Raw genomic sequence first — 18415 nt, forward strand, 5'->3', positions numbered from 1 at the left:
CATGATACACATACCCCCCAAACCTGTACAACTGTCCCAAACACGCCCTCTGCTGGCGCCACAGGCACTGCAGCGCAACATACCCAACAACAGTCAGCCTTTCGATGAACACAAATCACATACATGTAACCTTACACATAAACAAGTGATTAGCTGCGATACCACAAGAACAAACCGGTTTTACTGCTTTATTTACGTTTAATGTAGCAATATATAGAGCACTTGCATGTACCGCCGCTGACACTTAGCAGCAGTGACCGTTGAGCCTTATTAACGTTCTTGAACGTCACTTGTGGCCTCATAAGAAGCTGCCTTTGCGGGACACTCAAAACATCACGTAAATTTGACATACTTTAATATAATGGCGAAAATTACAAAATATGCACATTCAAATGAGACATTTGTTAATCGCAGCCACGTTCAGGTACTGACCGGATTATGTCAAATCACGTTGAACGTTGAGTTTTACACTTTAAGGTTATATCCATGGAAGCGTTAGGATTTTTTCAGCTGGTCCGTGAAAGCAGCGCCTGTGAGTTTTGGTTTGTGTTAGCAAGAGTTTTTGGACTGTGTGCAGTTGTTTACAGGCCATACAGAGACAAACGATGACATATTAACATTCTGATTAACCAAAAATGTATTTTCGACAGATTTTGCGAACACGGTTCGTGGGGGCCGTTCATCTAAACCGTTTGCAGCGTGTTTATCAAGCTCAGGTAGCTGCTCCAAGAATAAACAGACTTGTTGTGATTCTCAGTAACATTTCCCTTCTTGTAGCTGCAGCAGAGCATTTGGACAACACCTGTTTAGTCTACTGTGGTGGTGACTGGGAAATCTGCAGAGGTTTGAGTTATCGTGACGTTGACTCGATATGGTTTCAGTTTACATGGTAGCAGACAGCAGAATAACTTTACCAGTCTCAATAAGACAATATCATGTAAAGGCATTTTCTGATGACTATAATCTAAATTAGGTAACACTTTCATGAAATAGTCATGAGATTATGACGTGTTTCGAATCGACTACGGGATCATAAGGCCATGTTTTTGTCCTCAGAAACTTGATGAATACCACTAAGTGCACTAAAACCTCGTGTTTTTTTCTTTCTAAAGTTTATTTACAAAGGTTTAATTACTTCTTTCACGTTGTTGATATTTAGACAGAACAGAACTTATCTTATTTTCAGAGTAAGTTAAACAGTCTGAACATGTTGTGTCTATGTATTTATTTCCACATGTGTCTCCTCTCTCTGATCATAGAGACAACTGTGCACCAAAAGTGATGAGGTGAGGCTGGCAGAGGAGGCCAGCAAGAAGTATGGCTCCCCAGCTCAGACCATCTTCTCCAAAGTGATCGACAAAAGCATCCCTGCAGATATCATTTATGAAGATGAGAAGGTAAACATTACACCACATCTGTAAAATGGATATCTCTGTTGGATTACTCAACGTGGAGTTTAGAGAGTCAAGTCAAGTGTTTCTACATTTTGATAAGAGGTGAGAGGAGAGTGAATAAATGTCAACACAGAATGTGGAAGACAAGAAAAGAAATGCATGTCGTTTTGAATAGAAAGTCACAACAAACACCTGTGTGACTTCAAAGGTTTGCATGGACAGCAGAACTTATCATAATCAGAATAACATCTTATTCAGAATAAACTCAGTAGTCAAGATTATTGTGCCCAGTGATCCCTTGAAGACTCAGCAGAAGGAATGTGTATGAGCCCAGGCATTCCAAAGGTTGATCACTGAGATTGGCAAAGTAACATGTGATCAAGACGGTGGTGTTTTGGAAACAAGTGGTGATGAGAGATAAAGGCAAAAACACTGCTTCAACATGTGGGCGTAAATAATGTGTGTTTAGCTGCTCGTGGTGCAAGAGACTTCACAAAGAAGTAAATAAATAAAAATTCTGTTCGCAAATGTCTGCCTGTCAGTCATCGAATAACTTAAAGCAACAGAAGCCGAAACTGTCATTTTTTCCTGACTTAAACATCACTGGAAAATAAATGTGTATGTAGGAGTATAGAATTGTAAATATGAAAGATGGACTCTTAGCTGGCTATAAAGAGTATTTGAAACCTGCAATATCTTCCTAAAGAGAGGCTTACTAAGTGTAGACATGCATTTACAAGAAACTATATTTGTGATTTACCCCAATTTCTTTGAATATAACTTTTTTTTTTTTTTTTTGGTTTTATCAGTGTTTGGCATTTAGGGATGTCAGCCCCCAGGCCCCGGTTCATTTCCTGGTCATTCCAAGGATTCCTATTCCGAGAATAAGTGAGGCCAAAGACGAGGATGTCGAGGTGAGTTAGTCCATTACTTTCTGTCTAATTTGACCACGTTCAGATTACCAGTCACATTGTACAAATCCAGTTCAAATCCTTCTCAATACAGATCAGACAAAGACTTTGTTACCTGTGAGAGGTAACAGAGGCCCAGTGTAAGCAAAGACTAACCCAAACTCCAACTTCCAGCTCTTAGGGCATTTGTTGGTGATCGCCAAAAATGTTGCAAAGCAGGAATCTCTAAAGGAAGGATACAGAGTGGGTAAGTCAGTTTTCAGACCCACAATCATTCATGTGAAAAATACACACTGTTTATTTACCTCTTCTATGACGACTGTGGGTGTGTTTGTCCCCTTTAGTGATCAATGATGGAAAACACGGTGCTCAGTCGGTTTACCACCTTCACATCCACGTCCTGGGAGGAAGACAGATGACATGGCCACCAGGATAACAGTCTTTTTAAGATGTTCAGTCCTGTGAGCGTGGCATCGTTGATCCAAACAAACTTAACCCCACAATATATGAAATTGTAAATATGTGAATCTCAACAAATGTAAAAATAAATGCTGAAGAGTAAAGATATTGTTTCATGCAGCCAAAAATATGTGTGATTATATTATCTCTTTAAATTGTAGCATGTAAGGGAAAAAAAGGGTGACTGGTTTCCTGCATGCAGAGCAGAGCACACAGTGTTTTTATTTGTTGACCTCCGTCTCTCTCTCCACGAGAAAAAAAGAGAACAAATGTTAAAACACCTGAGCCAAATGTCACAATACCTCAGCGTCACTGATAAAAAAAAATGTCAAATGATGTAAACAAACAGATATACACGTATTAGAAAACACTGAAACTGTGTGTTCTGTTAGTAGACAAGCACTAACCTTGTATTGTACATCGTTATCCTGCTTTACAAAACAGTATTTTTTTGCATTTTGTAACATTAATGAGTACAAACTGAAGCTTATATTAGATTCTGGTTTTATTATCATGATATATATTTAATAATAAGCCATCCAAACCATTAACCACCACCCTAATAATAATTAATAAAATATGATTTGCTATTTACAGATAAGCCATTGATAAGAAAGCATAGTTAGTTTGGTTTTTTTACAATCTGATGACCCAATTTGACTTCATTTAATGACTACAGCATATTTCGAATATAAATGTGTAAGGGTTGTATAAATGAAATATAAACAGTGTCTTGTGTTGCATGCAGGCAGCGAGTCTTCACTGAGAACTTATACACAGATAACAAGTGTCCAGAGTGTGTGAGGCTGTGGTGTGACTGGGTGGTATGATTTACTGACCTCTGTGTCTGTGAGCAGTGTTACTGCGTGTCATTTGAGGTTGAACCTTTGCCTATATTTACTTACAAAACATTGTCCTCCTCCTTGCACAGTTATTGGAGAGGAGGAAAGACACTCTTCTCTCTTGAAGCGATAGGGAATAAAGCGTTGCACAAGTGTTGTTCAAGTGGTGAATATGTTTTGTGTAGGTCAAAGTCTGCTGTATCCTTGTAAACATGAGAGAACATATCTAGTTTTTATCATTATTTTCCTCCGACAGGCCTCATCATGTATATCTAATCATTTTCACGGTCAAGTTTGCATGAGAAAAGAAAAGTTTTTTTTTTCCTCCCAACACCCACTCGTCTAAGTCTTTATACCAGTAAATATTTGAAATGTTTTGTATGATCACCAATGCCAACTGTTGTCACCTGCTATAATTAATACAAACAAAGCCGGTTTCCACCAGCTGCAAGCTGTTAGTGTCTCAGGTTCCAGGTCTTCCTCACCTTGAGAAGCCGTAACCTTTGGTCGAGTTTGTTGGTGGGTCTTTAACCCTGATACGGCTGCAGTAGCAGGTGTTCCACGGATTGGACAAGTCTCTTGAGGCAAGGTGTGAGTGTGTGTCCTCACACAGTCCCCTATAGGCTGAGATCACCCTCGGGGAGGCAACAGTCGATCTCCTGTGATGGGCAAAGGTTGAGCGAGGTTTGTGTTATACCTGACTACTCCTGTCTGTGGATGCCATTCAGCCACTGTCACTGCACAAGGTAGGTTATTTCAATTAAAAATGTAATTTTATCCACTTTGTTCTTTTGATTGAATGCACATGTTGTCATGTGTGAATGGATGTCTTCTATGAGGATCTCCACATCAACTCACACAGAAACTGTAGCTGGCGATGGTTACTGATGTGCATGTTTGCAGTTTTTAACACATTTATTTGAATAATATAAGTCAAGACCTACATTACCACAGGCGAGCATGCCTTTGCTGATGGTGCATCCTGACTTTTCCAGACCTTGGGCAAGTACTGTATAGTAAATATATTTTATTTGATGACATAGACAAGAGAAACCAGAAATCCAGAGACAGGCTGTAGTTAAGCCTGTCTCCTCCTGGACCTCCTCTTTACACCCAGAGACTAAATCTAATGTTAAACTACCATGGATCTTCACTTGTATGTAATGACTTTGTTTTTCTGCAACTCATTTAACATTAAAACCTGAAAAAGGTTCATTTGCTATTTCCATAATCCAGAGCAAAGATGTCGCTGCTGCCACTTCATATTGCCTCACTATATTGTCGTTAGTTGTCATCTCATATTGAGTGTGACACCACATATACGACCGTAAATAAGTTTATTTAAGTGCTTATACAGCTAGAAAATGACGGCTTGTGTTTCATCAAAATGTCATCTTTAATTATAGTCTGTAAGAACAGAACATGAAGGGTTTCCTGCACACAGATCACACAGAATACAATGTTTTTCCTACACCTGAGCCAAATGTCACAATACTTCAGAGAATTACTGATAAGACAGGTGACAAATCAATACACATATCAAAACACTTGAAATGATCCATAAAAATTGGTAGATATTCACTGTATTATGCACTTTTCAAAGCCGACAACCACCTTTGTGGTTAACGTACAACTCCCATTTAACAATGAAATTTTTTTTTTGCTATTTGCATAAACCAGAGCAAAGATGTCACTGTTGCTGCTTCAGATTGCCACACTGTAGTTTTGCAAGTTGTGTGAACTTTGGTCGGGACACAAATCTTGAGCAAAGTTATCTTAAAAAGCAGAGGTCGGAGTGAGATCCTGCTGAGTTCACTGATCTTAATCAAAGATATGTATTATTACAAATTGCAGCCTTGCATCTGAAGGTGAGGCTGATTTGTTTTGATCTGCTGCTCTGATATCAGTAAAGACGTACTGTACAAGTGTTTAAATGTATGAATTTTTCAATGAAACCTGCTCACATTTTGAGTCAGGGAGTATAAAGAGTGCATACAGATGTCTAAATGTTTTCTGGCACAGTGTCTGTCTGTCTGGCACAGTTGTCATTATTTCATCATTCGGACCAGTGCTGTGATGCCATTGCCAGAGACATGATTGCAAACCCTGGCAGTCATTGGCTCTGATAATGTTGCAATAACTCCAGTCAATCTCACTTTGGTATAAATAAGTGGAGCAGTGGTATTATAATAATAACAATAATAATAATCTACTCTCTTAATCAGTTGTACTTCAAATCCATGTAACCTATTTTTATCTGTTTCTAGCAAATTCAAGAAGATTCAGTTATCAGACACGGTGTTGCAGTCATGGATGGTTACACTGACAGGCAAGTTAGAGACAAATCTTTAACCAGTCACAGTTATCCATTTAAGATTGTGTGTCTAAAAATTGTGTTAATGCATTACCGGCTATAATTAATCATTCTTTTGAATGGCTCTCACAGCATTCCTTCCCCAGAGGGACAGACTGTGTCAGACTTAAAGACCCACTCTGCTGCCGTCCCCAACGGAGACGCCGTCACAGAGAACCTGAAATCTCATCCTTCCAGCGCAACAGAGGCACCAGCTCAATCTCCCACATCTCTAGAGGAAGATACGGAATCGCTTTCACTTGGTGAGAATCTGTTATATTAAGAGAGAGGGATTTTAAGCAAATGCTTGATTGTAGCATCGTGTCACCTACAAGTGGCTGGGCGTTTAAGATGAAAAGAAACAAATTCTGTTCATTTTCATAGTTTTATGTAAGTGTGTGTCGTTTCAGCTCTTCAGACAATTAAATATGAGGAGGCTGTAAGGGCTGTTTCACCCATTTTTAATTTTTTCTCCATTTTTTCTTTTACTCCAAATGATGAATAGACTTAAAATCATTATGACACTGCTGTGTTTGTTTGATTCAACCAAATTTGACCAGTTTGGTTTATTTTGTTTTTTTCCGATCTTTTACTCTTTTAAAACGAAAACACAGTAAAGCGTCAAGTGACTTTGACGTCAATTTTTTTTTTTTTCCAATCCCAATGAATGAGACATGTATCTTAGATTCACTGTCTGATGAGCAAATAACTCATTTACCTTCAGGAATTAGTAAAAAAACTATAAGCTATATTTTCTGGGTGATGTGGCCCTTTAAATATATAGAAATATCTTACCCTAAAAAGGATGTCTCTTTAGCTTTTATATTTATATCAGTAGTTCTTTCCTAATCAGAGTTGTGATTGAGAAACCAAACCAGCGGCAACATGCATTTTCACCTATAAATGGTGCAAAATTTTACACATTGTACCTTTTAAATTCATTTAGTAGTTGTTTTTTGCTGTTTGTCCGAGAGGCGTTATTTTACATGGTTACAACATTTTTGTTCAGTTCAAAAGTTTAAGGCGCGATGTTTTGCACATGTGAACATTCATAAAAAATAATTATTCCAGGAAAGAGGAGAGAAAATTGATTTTTTTATTTTTTTTAAAAAAAGCTAGATAGATTTAGAATGTTGAGAGGTGTAAAAAAAAATGTAATCTTTAATCTAAGACTTTTTCCTCTGAATTCTGATGTAATCGCTCAGAATTCATGCTGTTTTATTTGTGGCCCGAATATTTTTCTGTACTAATAAAAATGAAAGCCAAAATAAAACAATAAAAATTCACAATATAGGCTACAGTGTGAAGTTTAGAAGCAAACTGACACTTGGACATTTGACTACTTCAAGCAACATGGCTCACTGTTGAAAATAAAACTAGCTGCAGCAGTAGTGCAAAGAAGTAGAAGCTGAAAGCAAGTTATAAATAGAGAAGCTATAATGGAAAAGGGAAGAAGAAAATGAAACTGGTGCAGACCTAAGAAGACAAAGACAATAACATCAAATACAATATAACACAATGGAGGCAAGGCCATAGTTCTGTAAAGCAGCCAGTGTTAACCTCCCATTTACATTCTTTAGGTATTACTTCTAACCAAACCTGACTGGTTGGTTTTTTCCCCCCTGACTAGTGGGTTGTCATGGACATATCACAGCTTCCTGTTTGTCTCAGGTGACATCTACACCTTCGCCTGTTCTCTGCAAATCATGTTGCAGTGCTGGGAAAGTAGGCGTAACCCACCCCACAGGTGTTTTCCACCCTCTTCAGTGCATGACTCCTTTGTACATGACTGTCGGGGACGCCGGCTGTGTGATTTGCAGTGGTGTTGTTGTTTCAATTGGAACAACAACACTATTTATTTATGGCGGGTAAAAGTGCCTGCCCCTGTTGTCCCACTGCAGAAGAGCCCAGGGTAATTCCACTGTCAAAGACGAATGTGGCAGCATCTGTGGCCCAAGCCGATCAGCTATGGAGCACCAGCAGAAACAAGGCAGTGCAGCTGAGGATGGAGGACTCAGGTTTGGCCTCGGAGACTCCCGTCACTGTCCATCAGTTGTTCCTGGAGACAGTGGAACACTACGGTGACTATCCTGCCTTAAAGTCCAAGAAGGAAGGTCAGTGGGAGACACTGACGTGGAGGCAATACTACGAACAGTGCCGGACAGCTGCTAAAGGTTTTCTCAAGGTTTGTCTGAACTCATTCTACACACACACACGCGACTGTAGTGTACTTTATTGTGCAATTAACGTGCAAACAAGAAGTATTTCACTTTTATTTTCTTGTCCTCTGTTTCTTGTCCTCAATATTCTTGATCACAGCCCTTAAAGTAACTCAACACTGAGACAAAATTGTTCAGATAGTCAAAAAGTAAAATCTACATTTATTCATGTAATATCAACAAAACCCAGTTGTTAATATTTCACTTTAGGTTCTGATTGAGCGTAATTCAACTTTTCCTCATATTGTATCCAGTTTCAGTCAAACGATTGAAAGAGGAACACGTATGACGTGAACTATACTTAAAAAAATGACTGTCCAATTCCCAGCCTCTTGTTTTTGTAAACAGCACTGTCTCTCTCTCACCGTGATCTCTGATAGTGTGAGAATGGGCTGCTGAAACGTACACTTGGGTGTGTGAAATTCACAGCTTGAGTTACGTCTCCAGTTTCATGGCCATGTTCACTTCACATGAGATGGAGTGGCTTTTCAAACAAGATGTAGGTCAAAAGTACACGCTACCAAGTCATCAAAGTTCTGTGCTTTTTTTTCCCCTAGTTGGGCCTGGAACGATATCATGGCGTGGGCATTTTGGGATTTAACTCTGCCGAGTGGTTCATCGCAGACATTGGCTGCATCCTGGCTGGGTAAGACCTTATTTCAACTCAGGCCAACACATTAGAGTCCTCTGTTGTGCCTCAACATAATTTCACCTGACAATGCACATTCATCTGTGTCTATGTTTATCCCTCTTTTATCTGTGTGTTTGCCCATATGTACCTGGGTGCTACCATTGTCTAGTTTACTACCTGACTTTATAACAAAGAATCCTCGCATAAAAATGTAGTTATTAGTTTATTTGGCATCTTCCATTTTATGGAGAAGGTGACCTGTTAGTACTGTTTGTAGACATTTTGAGGTATTCAAAAAAGAAAAAAGAAAAACTTTATGAAGTTATAAAGTTTCTAATTTGTCATCTGTCTTATGTTTGTAACTCAGTGTTAATGATTAAGAAACATGGTGCTGTTGTGACAGAGGATCATGTTGGAGGAGGCTGTTAGAATCCTAAGAATTAGTTATTGGACTTATTCAACATTCATCCATTCATTGTCTACCACTTTATCCTCCACATTGTGGGTTGCGGTAGCCACTGGAGACAATCCTAGCCGAGTCTGACACAGGACAAAAGGCAGTCCATTGTAGTGCAAAAACACACAGAGACAAACAATGCTTTACCCTCACGCCTATGGTCAACTTAGAGTGTCCAATTAACCTCTGCATGTTTTTGGACTGTGGGACGAAACTGGAGAACCCAGAGAAAAGAAAACCCATGCTCACACGGGGAGAACATGCAAACTCCATGCAGAAAGGCCCTCATTAGGACCGGGTCATGACCTGGGTGTTTTTGCTGCAACGCAACTGTGCTGGAAGAACCTTTAAGAAAGATCATTAAGTAAAAAGACACTGGCTTTTTACTTAAGAAAATGTATTAGACATAGGGACGAAATGGCGGGGGACAACCTGGACAGGTCACCAGTCCATCCCAGGGCCAAATAGAGACAAACAACCATCCACTAACACCTACAGTCATCTCCAAATCTGCATGTTTTTGGACTGTGGGGAAAACCCACATCCACACGGGGAGAACATGCAAACTCCATGCAGCAAGGCCCTTTTTTCTGCCCAGGTCATGAACCTGGGGTCTTCTTACTGCAAAGGCGAGAGTTCTAACCACTACAACAACCGTCAAATTGTAACAACAACTCTAACAAGGACTGAGCTTTTCATTCTCCTGCATGTGATTTGTGTCACAGTGGTCTGGCAACCGGCATTTACACGACCAACTCGCCTGAAGCCTGTCAGTACGTGGCTGCCAACTGTGAGGCCAACGTCCTGGTTGTCGAGAACCAGAAACAGCTCGACAAAATCCTGCAGGTCAGTTTTTTTGGGGTTTTTTTACAGCACGGATGGACCCTGAATTTGCCCAGAGAAGAAAAGCGCGTGATTGTTGTTTAACTTGTGTTTCCTGACAGATTAAAGATCATCTACCTCATCTGAAAGCCATTGTCCAGTACACAGGCGAGCCACAGCAAAAAGCACCATTCCTGTACACAGTATGTCAACATCAAATGAATACATAGTTATACCTCGTAATACATAATATAATTATATGTTACAGTATGTACTCTCTATGGTAGTGCAGTACTGACAGCCTCAGAAAGTCCTTTGTTCCCTTCTTGTAGGGAGAGGCGTTTATCGTGTTGTATCAAAATTGTTATCACAGAAACGGGATTTAACAACAAAGCTGCATTTTAGTGGATAATCTGACACTAAACCAACAACATTATCTGTGTTCATCTGCAGTGGGCAGACTTCATGAAGTTGGGAGAGGATGTGCCCGATGAGCAGCTAAATGCAAGGATCGACAGTCTTCGGGCCAACGAGTGTTGTACTCTCATCTATACGTCTGGAACCACTGGCAACCCCAAAGGAGTCATGCTGAGCCATGACAACGTGAGTTATCTAGGGATTTTCTTTTTCCAAGCTTTGGTTGTTTTGGCACAACTTGGCTGCTTTAAAGTGTTATTGGTTCCATTTGTTCTGCTGTGTAATCTTTATTATCAATTCATTCATTCATGTGTCGCACATTTTTTGCATTATTTACAACATCACTGAATCATTGTTTAATTAAAAAAGTCAAGATACTGTCCCTGGGTCCAAGATGATATATTTAAATTGTTTGGCTATATCTTGTATTTTATCATTTGGAAAGTTGAATTTTCACTATTATGCATGGAAAACATTAAAAATTATGAATCAATGATCAATTAAATTAAACAAGTTATTTTTATGTTTATTTAGAGAGGCCAGACCAGTGTTTTCTTTGATTGAAACTTAAATAAAAACTTAAATAAAAACAATCATAGTATTTTTGTCACATTGAGTAGAACAGCGCAATGCATGTATAAAATTAATAATTCATGAATACAACCATATACTAAAGTATAAGAAATCACATTCATTTGTAATTTGTGGTTGGTGATATGTTATGCGTGTGTGATAGAGATGTAGGTTGAAGGTGATGCTGGTGTGTGTGATAAAAGTAATTAACACATATTAATGTGCAGGTGACATGGACAGCCCGTACAGCATCTACCTTGGTAGATTTCACCTACACATCTGAGGTGTTGGTCAGTTACCTTCCTCTGAGTCATGTGGCAGCACAGATGGTGGACATGTGGCTCTCGATGGTCTTTGCTGGGACTGTCTACTTTGCAGATCCCGATGCTCTCAAGGTAAGACTCCCTGCTGCTGCTGTACAGACATCAGGCCTCATTCATCAAGATGGTCGCGATTTTTTCTTAAACATGTCTGTTAAAAAACAACAACAAAAATATATATAAATTGAACTGAACTTTAGGGTGTACTTAATATACAATATCATAATGTATTTCCATTAAATGACAGTAATCATTAAAAATATAGATAGAAAATATATGGTCATTTAAATCCTGCATTATTTTAAAACCGTGTAATTGAAGAGAACACATTAACTGATTATTTACTAATTTCTAAGAATTTCAAATAAATCCATAACATGGATTTATATATATGATAACAATAAACAGTTAATCCTTAGATAGAGAGACAGAAAAGCAGCATTTCAAAACGGAGAAAAAAAAAAATTTACTTGTGAAGTTGCACATGAATTTAGAACACAGCTCATGTCATAAAAGCCAACATTTGTAATGGCTGTGATTCTCAGGGCTCCTTAGGTAACACACTGAAAGAGGCTCGACCGACCTATTTCTTGGGAGTGCCTCGAGTGTGGGAGAAGATGCAGGAGAAGATGAAATCTGTTGGTGCCAAAGCATCGCCGATGAGGAAGAGAGTGGCAGACTGGGCCAAGTCCATCGGCCTGCAGTACAACTGCAGCGCCATGAACGGGTGAGACACCGCCAAGCACCATATTCCATATTTTATCCATTTCTATTCAGGTAGAAGAGTTGTGTGACTCCTTTCTTTCTGTCTGATACCACACTTTTTCTCTGCACAGTTATTACAGTCTGTTGAAGGCAAATTGCCGTCTTATGAAACAAGAATTCCTCCATCAGTGATAACAGATAACAGTGACATGCATCGTCACTGATCTTATCTATTTCCATAAGTAGACCTCGTTCCAAAAAGCATGTAACAAACAGTTGTTTTATCTCTTGATTCACAGGGAGAACGCAGTGCCATGGGGTTTCATGCTGGCTAATAATCTCGTCTTCAAGAAGGTGCGTGCTGTGCTGGGAATGGACCGCTGCAAGATCTGCTTCACAGGCGCTGCCCCCATCACCAGGGACACACTGGAATACTTCATGAGCCTCAATATGCCACTTATGGAACTGTATGGGATGAGCGAAAGCTCTGGCCCGCATACCGTCTCCGTTAACAACAACTACCGCATCCCAAGGTCAGAATCGAAGCATTAAGAATTCAAATAACACCTCTGCACAGTAGACCTGAGAACTCAACACGGCAACTTAGGAAATGGACAAAACACAAGCAAATCAACTGAGAACGTCTATAATTTTGCTCTAAATAGTGTATACTCAGCATAAACAAATACAAAAACCTGCTTCAATTCACACATAGAACTGGAAGGTACAAATGTTCAAATCTGACATGTCTTTCGATAAATAGTGTGATAATTGTAAGATATCTTATAATAAGTGAAAGTCAAAGAAACCGAGTAAAGAAAATTATTCTGTGATAACTACTGTAAACATATTATTAACCCTCAGATAAGCAAAGTGTAACATAAAAGTAGGAGTGTGCAGTTAATACTTTAGACCAGGTCTGAAATAAAGCACGTTGCTCACCTGGGATTTGTCCCTCCAGCTGTGGGAAGGTGATGCCAGGCTGCAAGACGAAGCTGGACAACCCGGACAAGGACGGGAACGGAGAGATTTGTTTCTGGGGTCGGCACGTCTTCATGGGTTATCTGAACATGCCGGACAAAACTGCAGAGGCTCTTGACCAGGACGGCTGGCTGCACTCTGGAGACCTGGGAAAACATGATGACAGTGAATTCCTGTACATCACAGGGAGGATCAAGGGTGAGCAAAAGTCCTGGAGTTCTTAGTTTTGGGACAGAGACTGCAAACATTTCCATAGAATTGGAAATATACTGCCCATTGCATATATACCTTTTGTAGACATTGAACACCGTGTTTTAACAATGACAGAAAGAAGAGAAAAATTGAATAATTAGACAAACAAAGTTATGTATACACCATTTCATCAAAATCAAATTATTTTAACAGTTAATGACATGGAAAAAATAAATCCCCTCCTTTACTATGTTTAGCTTTAACCTTTGACAAATCACTGAAAAAATTGTTTGATTGACAAACCATTTAAAATAACATGCTATGACTTTTGAATGTGTCTTTTTTTTGTAAACAGAGCTGATCATCACTGCTGGTGGAGAGAACATTCCTCCTGTGCCCATTGAGGACGCACTGAAGGCAGAGGTGCCAATTCTAAGCAACGTCATGCTAATAGGAGACAAGCTCAAGTTCCTCTCCATGCTGCTCACGCTCAAAGTAACCGCACTTCCATCCCCACAAGACAAAGCTGCGAGATAAATAAATCAGACACAGTAATCACTCTTCTTCCTTGTCGCCCCAGTGCGTCGTGGACGACAACGGCGAACCCACAGACGAGCTGAACCCCGAGGCTTTGGACTTCTGCCAGCAGAACGGTGTCACTGCAACCAAGGTGTCAGAGATCATCGCCAACAAGGAGCCAGCTATTTACACGGCCATTCAGGAGGGCTTGGAACGCGTCAACGCCAGGGCAACATCCAACGCTCAGAAGGTCCAGAAGTGGGTCCTTGTGGAGAGAGACTTCTCTGTCGTTGGAGGAGAACTGGGTGAGTAACCACCATGGAGAGAAACCAGGCAAACCATTTAGTACGTTATGAAGGTTTCCATGTGAGTTGCAAAACACATGGTCAGTCTCTATTAGGGATGTATTGTACTTTTTGCCAATATCTGACATGTCGATATATCAGGAGTGCTTGGGTCCATAACTGATATGATACCGATCTATATGTATACACACATATATACATATATATGTGTGTGTATATATATATATATATATATATATATATATATATATATATATATATATATATATATATATATATATATACATACATACACTTTTTTCCCTGCGCCTCCAACTGCAGAGGTCACTTAGTCTCTCCTGTCGTGAAATGAACGTAATATTTTTCATACTCTGCTGCAGCAGATGCAGATATACATTTACTTCATTGAGCGAAATAAATAAACTTTAAAAAAGATAATACAGATACAGATATCATGCTGATAATGTCATGCATCCGTAGTTTCCAGGTGTTTATTTTAATGTATATACAATTCTGCTCAATTGTTCCAAAATAAAACCAAATAAACAACAAACAAAAGGAGTTTAAGTTGAATTTTGTCAACCTCAATTTTGGTCTAAATATTTCGACGTATTACTTTTGTCTTTTTTCAAGGAAAAGTAAACATTTTAGTCAAACAAAGAATTAACATTTGCAAATTCAATGCAGTCTAAAGAACATGTTGTAATGTTTGCCTCTACTCTTCTATAATGTGTACTGCAGTTGTTTGTAAACCAAACAGCAGTTTAAAATGCTTACTGTTCACGGTTCTAAAACCAAGCCCCAAAAAAATCTTAATCATTTCCTGCTCTGTTTGTTGAACAGCGGAGAGACGACATTCCGCTGCCACAGAACTATTCCTGAAATGCATATTGTAAAATGTGTGTGCTTTGATACGTGTGACTCAAATACACCTGTCTTAAAGAGTTTGGAGTTTGAGGTTGTGTTCTCTTCCTTTTTCTCTTTACATGGCTTCAAAAGTAAAGTCACATAAAATGTGACATAGAATGAGGTTACTATCATTTCTGTGTGGTGTGCCTTAAGGCTTCTCTGCAAGGCTTACTGCAGAAATGCAGAATGAACCGTTTTTGTCACAAATGGGAAAGATTCCGAACAAGCTGCAGCCAGTCTTTTGGCGGTCGTAGTATGCGCTTGTCAATCATGTAGCAGCCGATGCCTTGTGGCACACCCACCTCGCATGCGACACTGGGAAAAAGTGGGTGATAAGAAAGATGATAATCTAAATAAATGCAGTCTAACTTAAACATAAACTTTATTTAGAAATACAAGCCATACGTCCATCCTCAGCTCCAACCTCAACACAATAAATGCCTCCTGCGCCTACTTTTACAATGCTTAAGTTTGGTACTTAAAGTGTAACAAAGGTCAAAATAGGGAGGATTGAGATCACCTGTGACTTCTCTTAACCTTATGTTGCAGAACATGTAATCAGTGCTTTATCAAGGTCATGTAATATAGGTGACAGTTGTGCGACGGCACCGCGTGTCAGATAGCATTCCAGTCAATCTTGTTTGTTGCAGACTGAATCTCTGAAATGTCGTGCATTTCTTCTTTGTTTGTGCAGGGCCCACCATGAAACTGAGGAGACCGATTGTCGCCAAGATGTACGAGGAAACGATAAATGAAATATACGCAGTGGCGAAGCAGTAGCATTTTTCTCCACAGAAATCAACCTAAAGAGCGATATGTGGGGAAATGAGAAATACGGGGCATGTTTTTATGAACACTTTTACCTGAATGTGAACCTGAAAACACAAAGAGGTTTATCATTTAAGGGGGTAAGACTCCATTCTGATTGTTGTAATGAATAAAGTGGAGTTTTGTGCTGCTTTTGTTTTCATGTCGAGCTTTCCAATGAGCTGTGGAGAAATCTGCGCGTTGTCTGTTCCCAATCGATATTTATGTTGTTGAATGTAAATACGGTTTCACTGCAAATGTGCACTTTTTGTAAATAAGACATGCAAATCAGAGCCAAACCTTGCCATGACCTTTGTGGCACGTATGATAGGTAAACAGTACACTGGACTCAGCATCAAAGCAATGTGCAAATTACACTCCCACACAAATGAAGTGCACTCTCAGTTATGTTAGGAGCATTTTGTGTCCTGGTTTAGATGTGTGGAACAGAACATCATTTTTAGGGGACAATATTGTGCAGGGTGGTCAACACTGAGGATGTGAATTTGTTTTTGAAGCAGCAGTACCTGCAAACATTGTCTCTATAGATTAGAAGTGATGTTTGAATGCAAGTGTTATTGTAATGTGTTGAAAAAATATTATTCGTATGTATACCACTAATCGGGAACATGTGCAAATTATAAAGCATGCACTTGAATTTGTACAGTTTGAGAAGTGAATTGTGAATTCTGTGATTTTTTTTTTCCATGATTGTCAATTAAAAAAGGAGTGGATTGGACAACCTGACTGAATTGAAATCAAGTGTTTGTGTGTGCATTTTTTAGTTCTTGAATTATCTGAACAGTGTGTTGTAAATGGTCTACATTTTTTATTGCAGTTTTCTAGTCTTGATGACCACTTAAAGCCCTTTACAGCACTTGCCTTTCACCCATTCACACCCAGTCACACCCATTCACACACACTTAAGTTTATTTTAATTATTGACTAAGTCATTTTCCAAAAGATGGCCCCATTTGACACGAGTCAATTTAGAAAATGAACTGCCAGTGGAACTGCATGAGCATAATCCATCCATCTATCTTCTACCGCTTTATCCTCCACACGAGGGTCGCAAGGGGTGCTGGTGCCAATCCCAGGTGACATGGTGTGAAAGGCGGGGTACACCCTGGACAGGTCATCACAGCCAGTCCATCACAGGGCAGCTACAAGGAAACATGATAAAGAATTGATTGTACACTACACTGACCAAGGCCCAGATTTATGAATTTGGAATGAAGCTACAGAATTCTTCACCATTACTGATGGGGATCCTTTGTTTCTTCAGCACACACACACACACACACACACACAGGTTTGAGCAGCTATTCTCCTTAAGACCCTGCATTGCACCGTACATTACCCCCAACTTTTTCAAAAACATAGCCAGTTCCTCAGAAATAAGGTTCTGCCTCATTAGGACTCGGGTTTGTTCTCCATGAGGAGCACAGTAGCGTGTGTTGATGCCAGAAACAGTTTTAAGGAGGTAACACACACACACATACACACACACACACACACATATCAGATTGCATTCTTGAACAAAAACAAGTTGTGTTGCTTCTCAATTGGGATTTTTTTTTTGTTTAAATCAGATTAGGTTACAGAGGAATTTCATTTATGTCTCAGTGTCTCTGTGTGTCACGACTCTTGAAAACAAATCTAAAACTCTTATCCCACTTTGTTGTTTGAATATTTTAACTGTGTGTACAGGGTTTGCCTAAAAGCTGACGCAGACATTATGTGCCCAATAATGTGCCCTGAACACAATCTATTTACTAAGGTTTGTATATGTGGTTTGTTATATTACAACTCTTGTACTTGAGAATGAAAGGATACAGAAAGGATACAGTGTTTTTATTCAGGCTAGTGCATGTGCTCCTTTTGAGACAAATGTTCTTCTCATTTTATTCTCTCTTCTCATTAATGTAATGTCATTTAAAGCTGCACTGTGAAACTTCTGTTGCCAAAACACTGCCGGTGTTAAAATACCACGGTATCTTTTTTTTTTATAGTTTTATTGTATGACTTGTTTATTTGTGGTTTTATACTTGCAACAGTATTTTATTGTTTTATTGTATGTTTTACTGTCTGTTCTTGGGTCCCAGGTCTTATGTTTTTATATTTTATTTGTCTCTTAAAGTGCTTCATAAATAAAGTTAAGTAAAGTTGGATTGGATCTCTCTCTCTCTCTACTCCTTTATCTAAGCTGTCAGTTGTTTCTTTCAACAGGTTACAAAAGCCTCGCTGAGATTAAAATCTTTTTGTCAAGAGCATCAGAAAACAAGCACAACACAAACATACAGGTCACAAATTCAAACTCAAATGCAGCTACATGCATCAAGAGAACAATTTTCTATGTCCTTTAAAACTGATTTGAATCCACCCAGGGTGATCAGCTCAGATATTTCCTGGCAGCCCCCGGTACTGGGGGCAAAACAAAACACTGCGACTGACACTTATCAACCTTTGATCAATATTGACATGCTGCATACCCACAGAAAGCTCAGAAACTCGGCTAAAAGCCCATAAAAACCATTCTTATGTTCACCAAACGTCAAGTTATCTAACCAAAACGAGCCGAAAACACCACAACAGCATA

The 18415-nt window shown here is 39.2% G+C and overlaps 2 protein-coding genes across 2 annotated transcripts; both read left to right on the plus strand.

Moving 5' to 3' along the window:
• Positions 1–242: 242 nt before the first annotated feature.
• Positions 243–2870, plus strand: hint2 (histidine triad nucleotide binding protein 2). Its single transcript, XM_044026076.1, has 5 exons — positions 243–716; positions 1260–1397; positions 2204–2308; positions 2480–2552; positions 2650–2870. The coding sequence occupies exons 1-5, from the start codon at positions 636–638 to the stop codon at positions 2739–2741; spliced, it is 489 nt and encodes a 162-aa protein (XP_043882011.1). The 5' UTR covers positions 243–635; the 3' UTR covers positions 2742–2870.
• Positions 2871–4081: 1211 nt separating this feature from the next.
• Positions 4082–16574, plus strand: LOC122769514 (long-chain-fatty-acid--CoA ligase ACSBG2-like). Its single transcript, XM_044026075.1, has 15 exons — positions 4082–4352; positions 5874–5935; positions 6053–6222; positions 7861–8144; positions 8736–8824; positions 9992–10112; positions 10211–10291; positions 10542–10691; positions 11306–11473; positions 11944–12125; positions 12403–12636; positions 13065–13282; positions 13632–13771; positions 13857–14100; positions 15704–16574. The coding sequence occupies exons 2-15, from the start codon at positions 5916–5918 to the stop codon at positions 15787–15789; spliced, it is 2187 nt and encodes a 728-aa protein (XP_043882010.1). The 5' UTR covers positions 4082–4352; positions 5874–5915; the 3' UTR covers positions 15790–16574.
• Positions 16575–18415: the final 1841 nt, after the last annotated feature.

Source organism: Solea senegalensis, linkage group LG5, assembly GCF_019176455.1.
Source record: "Solea senegalensis isolate Sse05_10M linkage group LG5, IFAPA_SoseM_1, whole genome shotgun sequence".
Classification (NCBI taxonomy): Eukaryota; Metazoa; Chordata; class Actinopteri; order Pleuronectiformes; family Soleidae; genus Solea; species Solea senegalensis.